The sequence below is a fragment of the Hypanus sabinus genome, chromosome X2 (genome assembly GCF_030144855.1).
Source record: "Hypanus sabinus isolate sHypSab1 chromosome X2, sHypSab1.hap1, whole genome shotgun sequence".
Classification (NCBI taxonomy): domain Eukaryota; kingdom Metazoa; phylum Chordata; class Chondrichthyes; order Myliobatiformes; family Dasyatidae; genus Hypanus; species Hypanus sabinus.
Window position 1 is genome coordinate 27,695,761 of NC_082739.1, and position 13,628 is coordinate 27,709,388.

General features: G+C 42.6%; 1 protein-coding gene across 1 annotated transcript; it reads right to left on the reverse strand.

Annotated features, from left to right (window-relative positions):
- Positions 1–1,251: 1,251 nt before the first annotated feature.
- Positions 1,252–9,881, reverse strand: LOC132385054 (baculoviral IAP repeat-containing protein 5.1-like). The gene is made up of 4 exons (XM_059956755.1): positions 9,804–9,881; positions 4,166–4,275; positions 1,807–1,924; positions 1,252–1,347 (listed from the first exon to the last, which is right to left on the reverse strand). The coding sequence occupies exons 1-4, from the start codon at positions 9,879–9,881 to the stop codon at positions 1,252–1,254; spliced, it is 402 nt and encodes a 133-aa protein (XP_059812738.1).
- Positions 9,882–13,628: the final 3,747 nt, after the last annotated feature.

The following is a 13,628-nucleotide window of genomic DNA, read 5'->3' on the forward strand; positions in this document are numbered from 1 at the left end:
GGAAAGCTTGATGCAGTCTGCAAGAGAACTGTGACCTCTGAGATCTGTTTTCCAGCAAGACAGTGATCCCAGGTGTAGAGCCAATGCTACACAGGAATAGCTTAAAAACAAAGCTATGTCCTGGAGCAGCCAAGTGAGAGCCCAGACCTCAATCCAATTGAGAATGTGTGGTTGGAATTGAAAAGGGCTGTTCACTCACGATCCTCATGCAATCTGACAGAGCTTGAGCAGTTTTGTAAAGAACAGGGAAATTTTGCAGTGTCCAGATGTGCAAAGCTGATACAGACCTAGCCACACAGACTCAAGGCTGTAATTGCTGGTTCATCTATTATATTTATATACACTGACTTGAGGTGGGTAAATACTTGGGCAAGCTATGTTTTTATTTGTAATTTAAATAAATCACTTTGTAGAGATTTGTCTTCACCTTGACGTGAAAGACTTCTGTTGATCAATGTCAAAAAAAAAAGCCAAATTAAATCCACTGTGAAACAGAAACCCTACAGCACAGTACAGGCCCTTTGGCCCACAAAGTTGTGCCAAATATGGCCCTACCTTAAATTACTAGGCTTACCCACAGCCCTCTACTTTTCTAAGCTCCATGTACCTATCCAAAAATCTCTTAAACGTTGTAAACTAGAACATGAAAACTCCTGGAGGGGGGGGGGCAAATACTTTTTAAAGACACTATACATGGGCTTTTGAGAGGTATGATCTGGGTGCAGATCAGATTGGCATGGACTAGACACGTACTGTGCGCTCTACATTTGACTAAGATTCAGTACCAAACTAACCATGTGGAAACATGGGTTTGTGCAAACCTATTCGGTAAACGGAATGACATACCGATATCTTTAACATCTCACATTGGAAACTAAGGTGAGCAGATACTAATTTTCTATAAACAGTCTCCATGAAACCATAATGTCAAATGATGTTGACATTGCATGCTTCCTCTCTCCACCACCCCGAGGAAAAGGAATTGGAACTGCAGTACTGGGCAGTTGACATGCTCAGTTCAGGAAGATTGGGGAAAGCAAGCAGTTGTTAACCATTTCCTCAGGGAGCTTAAATCCCAGGACAGAATCAGCTCATTTCAACAATAAACCCCTCTCCTGCGAAGTTTAATCTATTAAACTGTTGCAACAAATGAAAACTTTCCAAAGAAACCACAGTAAAATGCATACAACTTTATTATCAACAGTTAATGTCCGGTGTGGTCTGTTCCAGCTCAGCACTTCAATAAGGGAGTTACGGGTCAGCTCCAGTCAGCTTTCCCAAGACTTTCACTCTTGCAGCTTTCACCGACTCTCGGTAGATGCTGACTTGCTCCGAAGCAATCTTTTTCTAGGGAAAAGAAACAGCATCAAACCTTTCATGGATTGCAGCCTCCTGGGCAGAGACTGGATCAAGCAGATACAGACAACCATACACCTCTCTCTGTACAACTTCAACAACCTGATTACAGAAAGCTCCGGCAACTTAGAACTTTTATTTATTGACATACAGTGTGGAACAAGCCCTTCAAACCACGCCACCCAGCAACCCCCAATCTAATCCCAGCCTAATCATGGGACAATTTACAACGACCAGTTAACCTACTAACCAGGAGGCCTTTAGACTATGGGAGGAAACCAGAACACATGGAAGAAACTTTTGTGGTCGCAGGGAGGATGCACAAACTTTGTACGTGCAGAGGCAGGAAATGATCCTGGTTGCTAGTAACAGTGTGTGCTAACCACTACGCGACAGTGCCACCCGACATTTAGAATGCCAAAGGCCAAGTAAATAGATTGACCCTCTCACCAGGTACAACTTCAGCCAGTCCATCTCCAGCTTGAAGAACTCTTCCACTGTCAGATCCAATACATCCATTTTCAGTGCCAGGAATTCACAAGATGGAGAGTGACTTTGGTGTACTGCCCTTTTGGCAAGTTCAGAGGAAGAATTGAAATAAAACAAGACAGTTAGCCAGAGCTCACCATGAGCCATCTCATTAACACAGCAAGCAGCCATTTGCAGTCACCACACAGAACAAATCAATACCAGACCATATTAGAACAGTGTTGATTTGCCCATTTTATCCCATCCACAGTTGACATATATTGAGATGCAAAGAACCACTGACTGCATTGCTACACATCTGAACGTCACTGTTTGCAAGGAGGAAAACAACTGAGCACTCAGGAAACAAAGCAGAAAGAGGCCCATCTGCAAGTTGGAGTCAGAATAAACTGTGCTGTCTGGCCAGTTTATTCCTCCCCTGTTACAGGCCATGTTATAGTCAATAACCTACAGTGCCCTTTTGCTGAAAGTACTTACACAATTCATTTGAGAGCCTCGTGCCTTCATGCCCTCACTCAGCCAGCTAGCTCCAAATTCAAAGTCCCCCCCCCCCCCAACCATACCTCCTGCCTTAAACACAAGTTTATGGACATTTGCCAAGGGGAAAATAGTAACTAGATTCCTGGTAGTTTGTACATCTTCCAGTTCCCCAGCCTTCCCACTTCAAAATCCCATCCAGACAACATCCTGCAGGATCTCCTCTGCATCCTCTCCCATGCAATCTCATCCTTCCTCTGGTGAGAGCAGAACTGGACACAGGAACTCAGTTGTAGCCCAATGACCACTTGATGCGTGTGTACTTGCTTCCCTTCTCTCGAGCTTCATACTAACTACCTATTCTACCCATGCTGCTGCCTTCGATGATCCTGTCCAGCAGTACTTCAAGATTCCACTTGTATACATCCTGCAACTTGGGTCCCCAAACATACACCACCCCTTTGGTGCTGAAGGGAAGGAGGAATACAAGATGAAGCCTAGTAGCTGGGACAGAGAATACAACACCAAGGAGTTTACGGTACAGCTCCTCAAAACATTGATAGTATATTATTGATCTGATTGAAGCGTATAAAATTCTAAAGGGATTGGACAGGCAAGATGCAGGAAGATTGTTTCCGATGTTGGGGAAGTCCAGAACAAGGGGTCACAGTTTAAAGATATATATATATATTGAAGCCTTTTAGGACCGAGATGAGGAAAAACTTCCTCACACAGAGAGTGGTGAATCTGTGGAATTCTCTGCCACAGGAAACAGTCGAGGCTGGTTCATTGGCTATATTTAAGAGGGAGTTAGATATGGCCCTTGTGGCTAAAGGGATCAGGGGGTATGGAGAGAAAGCAGGTACAGAGTTCTGAGTTGGATGATCAGCCATGATCATACTGAATGGTGGTGCAGGCTCGAAGGGCTGAATGGCCTACTCCTGCACCTATTTTCTATGTTTCTATAACAATGTATCACAGCTTTTCAACATTATTGAGGTGGGGATAGGAATGAGGCAATTTTTTGTTGTTTTTTTTTTAATCATTTTGCCAATCAAGTAGCTGGCAGATCTTTCAAGACTGGTAGAACAGGTAAATGATAGATGAAAGTTAGTGCAGAAAATGGGAGGGGCATTGCGATTCAATGTCACTGGCAAGGCACAGAACAATTGAGATTTAATAATCACCAAAGTGATTATGCCAAATGCTCCAAGCACCAGCCAGACATCTACTGAAACAAGTTGTCTGTGGAACTAGAATAATACAGAACATTATTGGTTATGATACAGTGGGAAAAGCTTTTTACACACCATAATGAGGTGTTCCAGAAAGTGTCATGCATGCAGACAAGATGCAAGGGCTACAGCAAGGTACAGTAGATTGAAAGACACAAACCTGCTAAGTGAGATAGAAGTTGCCCATGTGAATATACAGCCCTTTTATCTCCTGCCCAGTGGAAAGGAGCAGAGAGCAAACAGGGGTGAGAGCCCTGAATTACATTGGCTGCTTTCGCCAAGGCAATGGGAAGTTAAGAATGAGTCAGTGGAGACAGGACAGGACAGATTTGTGTGCATTGGGATTGGGGAAACTCAGGAGCAGAAAACCCAAATAAGGGAGAAAAGTTAATTATCTGAAACACACTGTCCAGAAGGGTAGATGAAACAATTCTTATCAGCTTTGAGGCATAGCTGCAATGGGTGAAGAAAGGAAAACAAGTTAATTGGATGACCCTTTTAACATTCCTGTCGGCATGATAACCAAAAGGAAATGTCCTTTCCTACCCCAGTTCAATCCTATCTCACTTTCAGAGCTGGTGACAAGTTTATCCAATCCATACACATACCAGGGATCATCTTCAGGCTCCCAGCTTTCCAACTCCTTCAGACAGAAGAAGCACATAACAACATCCAGTTCATCCTCAGTTGGACAATGTAGAAAACCAGCCTTGGCCATCTCAAAGAAACAGATACAAGTATCATTGGTCATCTTATTTTCCAAGCTAACATTTGATTCTTCAGAGAATGATTAATTTTGCCTCTGCCATGTATTTGCCAGATAAAACTCAAGGTAAATGGAACTTTTGCCTGTCCTCATCACCTTCTCAGACCTCTTTCAATCAAAGTTGCCAAACGTATATTCTATGGGGAACTAAACGTTCCAGCATACAAGTGTGAAAGGCAAAATCAAGGGAGAAGACATGTTTTGATTAAAAAGGTCTTCATCTGATAAGGTAGGGACAGGAACTTCTGAATGAGCTGTAATGGAGAACTGACCTTGTTTTCAATCAGAAAGCAGAACAAAGTAGCAACAGGGAGATTTAAAGAGCATTAATAGTTTATCTTGTTCAGTTGAAGGCAGGAAGTTTTGTATGAGCTTTAGTGGAGAGCTCACCTTGTGGGCTGCAAGACAGGAGATGGAGTAGAGCAATCCAACTGGCTAGCTTGTGAAGAGGATAGCCAATCAAAAGGCAAGTCAAGTCAGGAGGACACTGCACAAGGAATAGTTGCTGAGCTTTAGCAAGAGGAGCCTGGGCAAAGGAAACAAGCCCTGAGTAGTCCTTTACAAACTTTAGTGTAATTACAATGTAGTTAAGGCTGTGGCATGCTCCTCCTACAGGTTGTGGGACATCGGGCAGACCCCATGAGCGTCACAGACAAGAAGTTTGAGGTGGTCACACACAAGGTATATCACTGGCAGAAGGAGTGACATTTACTGTGCGACAGCAGTACATAAAAACTGCAAGAAATGAACAAAATCAAATGAAGTACAGGCTGCAGCCAGCTTGGTGGCCACAGGAAAGGCAGACAGTGCAGGGTCTCCCTATGGCCATTCACCCATACCAATACTGGGTGGAAGGAGTGGGAATTATCATTCTGGGCACTGCACGGCAGCAGCAACCTCTGGCACTGAGAGCACCTCTGAAGTTCAGAGGTTCAGATAGCAATCGGCAACTTGACAATTATAGGAAAAGATGGGAGATTCTGTTGCTACAAAAGAGAAACAGGGTCAGGGGTCTCTCGGAGTGACTGCAAAACTTTCCCAAAAGGGAGGGTGAGCAGCCAGAGGTCACAGTGCACATTGAAAGAGGGATGTCCTGTGCAGTGAGCATAGGCAGTTAGGAAAGAACCTAAACAGCAAGACTCAAGGGTAGTGATGTCTGTGTTACTGAGGGTAGAATAGAAATATTGCTCAGATGAATGTGTGGCTGAGGAGTTGGGGGTGCCAGGGATTCAAGCCCTTTGGTCATTGAGACACCTTCTTGGGAAGGGGTGACCTGTACAAGAGATGGGTTGCACCTAGACTGGAGGGAAACCAGTAACCTGGCTGGGACATTTGTTGGTGCTACTCAGGATAATTTAAACTAGAGTGGCAGGATGTGGGCCCTGAGCAGTGGAGAGGATGGTGTGATATCAGGAGATAGTACTGTAGCCAATGAGAGCGAGTTTAGTCATCAGGGTACACAGGAGGAATGGGAGAGCTAAGACCATTTGTTCAAACTTCATTTCTTTCGATACAAGTGGCTTAACAGGTGAGGTGGGTGAACTCTGTGCGCATTGGCTCTGAAGACCGAGGCGACATCCACACTAGACCAGATAATTTTGAAAACGCCGGTTTCACGTAAAAACGATAGGCATCCATACCAAGCGTTTTTGAAAATACCTCCATCCACATTAAAACAGGTATTTGGGTGAATCACTGGGCATGCGCAGGACACATCTACAGAAAACAAGCAACACGTTTGGTGTTGAAACTCGCAGTTAAAGTTCACGTTTGTGCCGTTACAGACTAGAAAAACTTAAAATTGCTAAACGATGAATAGCTGTTTGCTCTCATGCAGGAGCACTTAAAACTAAAAAAAAACAACAAATATTGGAGTGTATGAGCGCAACCAACAGGGAGTTCACGGACAGTATGACCCAGCTGACGATGAACATTGAAAAACTGACTAACTGCTGCATTAATAAAGCACTTTGTGAAATGTATAAAACATGTCTGCATCAGTGTTATCTTGTATTTCCATACAATGTTACATTAGGCTGTTACACATCTATCGTCAGAGAAGTACTTGCATAAATAGGTAAACCACCTTCATACGAGCAAGGACAGAAAACATGGCAAAGTGAGTATATTTATTCAGTAAGTTATGGGTCAAAGTACTTGGTGAGTACATTTCTAACTCTTCTGGCTTCAGTCTCGTTGCTGTCTGTTTTAAAATTGTTAGGCTGTGTGGGGGTTTGCGTTAGGGAAAACAATGAAATGCCGCCATGTGTTTTGGCACGTCATGACAGCGTTTTTAGAAATCTCCGGTTACCCCATCCACATTACTCCTGCACAAGCGGCATTTTCAAAATTACACACTCTGGGGGGTGTTTTAGAAAAGCTTGTGGCGACCCATTTCCTGGCACATCCGAACCGGCTCACAATTAGCCAGCTTTCCAGCTAAGGGAGATAGCCTACGGGGGTTTGCGAGCACAGAGCTTTGGAGCCTATGCGCTACCGGGGGGGCAGGTTGAGGGAGGCTTAAAAGTGAGGCTGGGGATTTCGAATAAAGTTTTTCCTTCGACTGCAGTTACCGACTCCGTGTCGTAATTTTAGCGCTGCACGTAGCACACCGCTACAAGCTCTGTTTTCAGGGGAGGAAAACGCCGTTTCAGTGTGGACAGAGGATCAAAACGAAGAGAAAGAGCTTTGGTTATGAATTTATCCAGTCTAGTGTAGACATAGCCTGACTTTCCGAGCACTAACAGAAGCATTGTGAGGACTGCAGCTGAAATGTTCTCGGATTCAGAAGCTACAGGCATGACAAGTTTGCAGGGAAGAGGGGAAATTTCCCCTTCTTGATGGAAGAATATAACAATGGTTCTTGGAGAGGATATTGTTGGGAGATCATCCGGTGATGTCAAATAGGTAAACCATAGAATTATGAAAGGGAAAGTCACTGGCATTTACAAGAATTAGAGCAGATATGCTGCTGACAGTTGTAAACTTAATTGATAGGATTAGTGGGAGATTTTAAAACTTCCCCGATGTTGACTGTGCGAACCATACTGCAAAACAGAGTGGAATTTGTGAAGTGTGTCCAAGAAGGCTTCCTTTCTCAATATAGAGAAGGGGTGAAACTGGGTCCACTTCTTACCAATGAGATAGGCCAAGTGAAAATCTTGTCAGTAAGGACTTTGGGGCCAGTGATAATTCTATTAGTTTTAAAATAGCTATGGAGAAGTAATGACAGGTAATATCCCCAAATTGGGGCAGAGTCAATTTTAGAGCCATTACACAGTATTCTTGCAGAGGCTGGTAGGGACACAAGTCACAGGGAACCGAGTGTCAAGCAGGGCTTTTGAAGTGTGATGCCAAGAGCGCAAGGCCTGCATGTTCCTGTCAAAGTGAAGGGCAAGGCGAGCAGAGTTCAAGAATGCTGACGGACAAGCCATAACAAACCATACTAAATCTATCCTGCACGTCAACAGCAATGCCCCTCTTCCTGATACCGAATTCTTTCTATGGCTATGGATCAAATGCAGCAGGCAGGACTAGCCCAGTATGGGCAACATTCCTATGCTGACTAAGGGCCTGTTTCCAGGCTGTCGGACTATATCAATAGTCTGAAGAAATTATTGAAGGATCATCCAGTGAGGCTTTGTGTGGAATTGAGACACAAGAGGGATGGTCACTTTATTGGCATTGTACTATCATCTCCACGTATAGTCCATAGAAATTCAAGAAACAAGTGCAGATATTGCAGGAAGTTACAAGAATAATAGGGTTGTCAGAGTGGTGATTTAAAGTTTCCTAATAGACAACAGGACTGCCACGTTACACAATTAGATGGGGTAAGAATCGTTTAGAAATGTTTGCTCAGGCAATATGGGTCCTACAAGGCAAAGATTGGCTTATCCTTGGGAAATGAAGCTGGATAAGTGACTGAGGGATCCGTGGAGGAGCATGTTGGGACCATCGTTCTATTGATTTATGGAAGGGGCAAATACATTAACATCCAAAATGCACCAGAAGAGGCATGTGGATAACAAAGGGTTAGACTCTAAACTTTAGAGAAATCTGGCATGAACTCAGACAAATGGAGCTAGCTCACATGCGAAGCCTGGACTAACTGGGCTGAAGGGCTCATTTCTGTGTTGTATAACCAATACACAAATGAAGTGATCATAATTAGTGAAGGGTAGTTGTGCTGAATCAAATGCAAGACATGGGAGAAAATAGTAGTTCCATGCATTACAGTGCTCAAAGAGGACAGTCTCTTGCTTAGATATTAAAATAGAATATGTAAAAAATACAGATGAATGACTCTTGATTAGAGGTTAAAAAATAAAGAGCACTGGAAGGGAATTAAACAGATAATATGGTTGCTAGCAGAAAAAAAATTATTTTTCATAGGTATTAAACTGCCAGATCAAGAGGCAATTAACATTCACAAACAAGTAAGAGTTTGTATTAGAACATTACTGTGTAGGACAGTGGACATTTGAACTAGCTCACCAATAAGAATCAGTGGCAATTTTGTAAAAGATGATAATCTGAGGCAATCAGCCATCAAGATCACAAATATACATTTAAGGATACTACATTCAATTCTGTTTAAATCAGAAACAGACTTCACCATTACAAGCCAGCCGAATATTTTAAACTAGAGGATGCTAATTTTCTCATCCTCAGGATGAATCCTACTAATGCAGTATTTCCAATTAACCAAATTAAATAACAACTTCAGCTTCTTTACTAACTGCCTGTTTATTTCTCCCAGCCCAGCAAGGACAGGCTTCATTTGGGAACAAGATCTTTAATTTCTTTTTCCCGTTTGAACAAGGGAGAAACAGAACTCGATCCAGTGGAAGGCAGCAGGAAACAAGCAAAATAATTGCTGGCCAGGAATTGGTGATGGGACCATGGATTTTAACACTGGGAGATCACTACTGGCGTATACCAGGAACTAGAATCTGGTCTGGTCCAACTGGCTGAAAGTTTACTCTGAATTGTGTATGCAATCTTTAATGCACAAAGTTTAACAGTTACAACTCATAATACAGCTACTATGATGTAATAATTATCATGGTCACCCAAAACAATTTATGGGCCTTCATCTAATGGCTTGATGCGTGCTGATTCAAACCAGGTCATTCAAATCAATAGGTGACCACAGTCATTTCCTCTGAAAGTTTGGATTAATCACCATTTAAGTTTTATTAACCAAAAAGCTTACATGCCACATTGCAGCCCAAACACATAAAACGGCTTATTGCCTACTTCAAGATTTCTCAGATAAAAACAAAGTTCTTCAAAAGAAAAATAGCTGGACTGCAGAAGTAAATAGATTTCAGGAAGAAAATAAACACTAACCTATTTCACACAATCAAAAATCACATTTTACATCCGGAAATAGGCCCTAAATTGATTTTATTTGTTCACATTCACTCTGCACACAAGATATATTAACAGCTGTTGGCCATTGGCTCCTTACTCACATTTTCTGGTGTACAACAACAGCTCTCAGTGAATGGCCAGTTTATGAATGTAGCTAACCGGTTTTCATAAAAATACATTAACCTATGATCCAACAAACAGGAAACATGGTCCACCATCTTGATGGGGAAAAATAATAACCTTGAGTAATCAGCTTTCCCAGTCATCCTTCAGGGTGATATTCAGCTACAGCTGATCAGCCACTATCACACCTTGTTAGAGGAATAAGCCAATAAAGGAGGCCTCTACATTGGAAGGGCACCACCTTAAGTCAAATGCCACTGAATGGCTTTCAGCTGTCTCCTTTTAGTAATAAATTGTGATTGAACAGAAACAGTGGAATGTCTGTTGTCTAATGATTGGCTTCAGCACATGTTTACAACAGGGAGAGATAAAATAAATCAATTTGAATTCCAGGCTTTATTATATCTTAATACATGTAGAAAGGGAGAGACCAAAAGACATAGGAGCAGAATTAGGCCATTGCATTTGCTCCACCATTTTAGCATGGCTGATCCATTCCATTCTCCTTCCTGCCTTCTCCCCATAACCTTCCATTACTTGGCTAATCCACCTTAAATACACCCAATGACCTGCCCTCCACAGCTGCCTGTGGCAATGAATTACACAGACTCACTGCCCTCTGGCTAAAGAAATTCCTCCTCATCTCCATTTTAAATGAACATCTGTCTACTCTGAGACTCTGCCCTCTGGTTTTAGACTACCCCACCATAGGAAACATCCTCTCCACATCCACTCTAAGTCTTTCAATATTTGGCAAATTTCCATGAAATCACTCCTCATTCTTCTAAATTCCTACAAGTAAAGGCCCAGAGCCATCAATCGCTCCTCACACGATAAACATTTCATTCCTGGAATCATTCTCGTGAACCTCCTCTGAGTCCTCTCCAATGTCAGCACATCCTTTTTTTTTAAATAAGGGGGTCAAAGCTGTTCACAATACTCCAAGTGAAACCTCACCAGTGCCCTGTAAAACCTCAACATTACATCTTTCCTTTTATATTCTAGTCCTCTCTAAATTAATGTATCTGCCTACCTCACCAACGACTCAACCTGCAAATTACCTTTTAGGGAATCCTGCATGAGGGCTTGCGTGTCCCTTTGCACCTCGGGATTTTGAATTTTCTTCCCATTTAGAAAACAGTCCATGCTTTTATTCCTTCCACCAAAATGCATGGCCGCAATCTTCCCGATCTGTTCCATTTGCCACTTCTTTGCCCATTCTCCTAATCTGTCTGAGTCCTTCTGTAGACTCCCTGCTTCCTCACACGACCAGCCCCACCACCTATCTTCATATCATCTACAAACTTGGCCACAAACCCATCAGTTTCACTATCCAAATCATTGACATACAACATAAGAAGTGGTCCCAACTAGTCACTGGCAGCCAATCAGAACAGGCTCCCTTTATTCCCACTCTTTGCCTCCTGCCAATCTGCCAATGTTAGATCCATGCTAGTATCTCTCCTTAATACCTTGAGCTCTTAATTTTGTTAAGCAGCCTCACATGCGGCAACTTGTCACAGGCCTTCTGAAAATCCAAGCACACAACATCCGCTGATTCTCTTTTGTCTATCCAGCTTGTTATTTTCTCAAAGGATTCTAACAGAATTTGGCAGGCAATATTTTCCCTTAAGGTTACCATGCTGACTTTAGTATATTTTATCATGTGCTTCCAAGTACCCTGAAACAAACATCCTTAACAATCGCACTGAAGTCAGGCCGATCACCTCCGAACCTGTACTCTTTCCAATCCCACAACCTTCTTATTCAGGCTTCTTTCCCCCTTGTTTTTCAGTCATGATGAAGTGCTTTGGCCTGAAACGTCAGCCATTCCCCCCCCACCCCCCCCCCACAGATGCTGCTCACCTGCTGATTTAAGTCAAGAATCAAATCAAATTCTAGTTTAGTTATCATTCAACCATACATGAAAACAGCTGAATGAACCAGTGTTCCTCTGGGGCTAAGGTGCAAAACGTACACAGCACATTCAAAATACCGAGCAAAAAAATAGTCACGCAAAATTACACAGATATAGTCCAAGGCTCTGAGCGACTGTCCCACAAATTGACGCTACAGTTCCTGACAGTTAGCAAATACTGCAATCCAGCCTGTTGCAGCACCAGTGGGAGAGGCCAACCACAACCGAGCATAGTCGCCAAGCTACACGGCCTCCACTGCCCCCTCTTCTGGGCTGCAGCAGCAAGCAAGCCTGTGGCTTGAGGCCTAGTGCTCTCCACACAAGCTGTTGCATTGGTATTTGTGAAATGCTGGAATAGGATTGAGCAGAGATAACAATGCTGTAGGAAATGGAAAAGGCATTTTAGTATTTTAGTATCAGCCATTACATTCCTTTAGGATGTCTTGAATAAATAGATTAGGGAAAATGTGGATGTGGAGGTTTGAGTTTTTGGAAGCTCTCCATTGTAAAGCTCATCAGGGGGTTTTTGAACAAGGTAAAGTTACTTGGAGTCACAACGTCATATAGCACAGAAGTTGGCCCTTTGGTGCGTGCTTAACAAGATTCACATCTAAGCTCGTCCCCAGCAGGTCCAGATCCCACTGTAAGCTTTGATAGTTTTCCTTGCTGTCCAGGGCACACCCAATTTTGGCATCAGCTGCAAATTTGCTCATCCAGTTAAACACATTATCACCCAGATCATTGATGTAGATGATCCAGCACCAATCCCTGTGGTGCTCCACTAGTCACAGGCCTCCAGTCAGAGAGGCAATCATCTACTACCACCCTCTAGCTTCTTCCATGAAAGCAATATCAAATCCAACTTACTACCTCATCTTGAATACCAAGTGACTGAGTCTTCTTGACCAGCCTCCCATGCAGGACCTTCTCAAAGGCCTTACTATAGTCCATGTAAATAACATCCACTGCTTTGCCTTCATCAACTTTCTTGAAAACTATTAGGGAAATTAACTTGCTAATGGATTTTAATTAAAGTTGGTCACTGATAAATTGGACATGGATTTCGAAGTGACTAGAGAATACCTTTGTTCATGAATAAGAGAAGAATGACTTGCTAACATGTCTTCCAAAGAACAATAGTCAGTCTTTTTTATACATGCACATAGAAAGTCAATTACATCAGTCAAAGTTAAAATATATTCATTCCTGTGCGTCTTATCAATTCCCACAAAAATGCCAGCGATAGACTCTTTTCTGCCTACAACACACAGAGGTAGTTTGTCAGGACATCCTTGATACCAAGATAGATTATTGCAAGCGTGCTGAGATCCCAGGCCAAATGGTGAGTATTTATGAAATAAAGAAGTTTCAATAAATCTTTAGATCCAGTCAGTCATTAAAGTAAAAAGGTATAACTTGTTTTATATGTTGATACCAGACAGGTGAAGGGAAAGCAGACAAGCTGTTTAATTGTCAGAAACTTGACAGCCCACAGGGTCCTCCCTACAATTCATGACCTTCACTGTCTCCACCTTGTTCATACTGCTGTGTTATGCACTAAGATCAGCACGAGGCATTTTGTTAGTTAAAGGAAGGTGCAGGGTGTTAACAACTCAGGTATTTTACCCTTTATTCAGAATTTTCTTCCACAATTAAGTCACGTAGCCTCGTGGTATACAGCAGTATGCTAGAGGGCAGCACCACGATTCTCCTCTGATCCAGGCATTAAGCAATACCGACACACAAAGGCATTTACCTGACCCAGTTGGCCAAAGTCCTCCACAAAAATTCTATAAGACTGGTTAAACATGACCTGGCAGACACAAAGCCATGTTGACCATCCCTATCTATTCAAATACTTACATATTTAGTGCCTTAGAATAAC

Coding starts and splice junctions, on each gene's coding strand:
- LOC132385054 (XM_059956755.1), bottom strand. CDS start 9,881: ATGTATTTTTATGAAAACCGGTTAGCTACATTCATAAACTGGCCATTC. Junction 1,925..4,165: donor GAGCCTGAAGATGATCCCTG/GTATGTGTATGG, acceptor ACTTGCCAAAAG/GGCAGTACACCAAAGTCACT. Junction 1,348..1,806: donor ACTGGCTGAAGTTGTACCTG/GTGAGAGGGTCA, acceptor TCTTTTCCCTAG/AAAAAGATTGCTTCGGAGCA.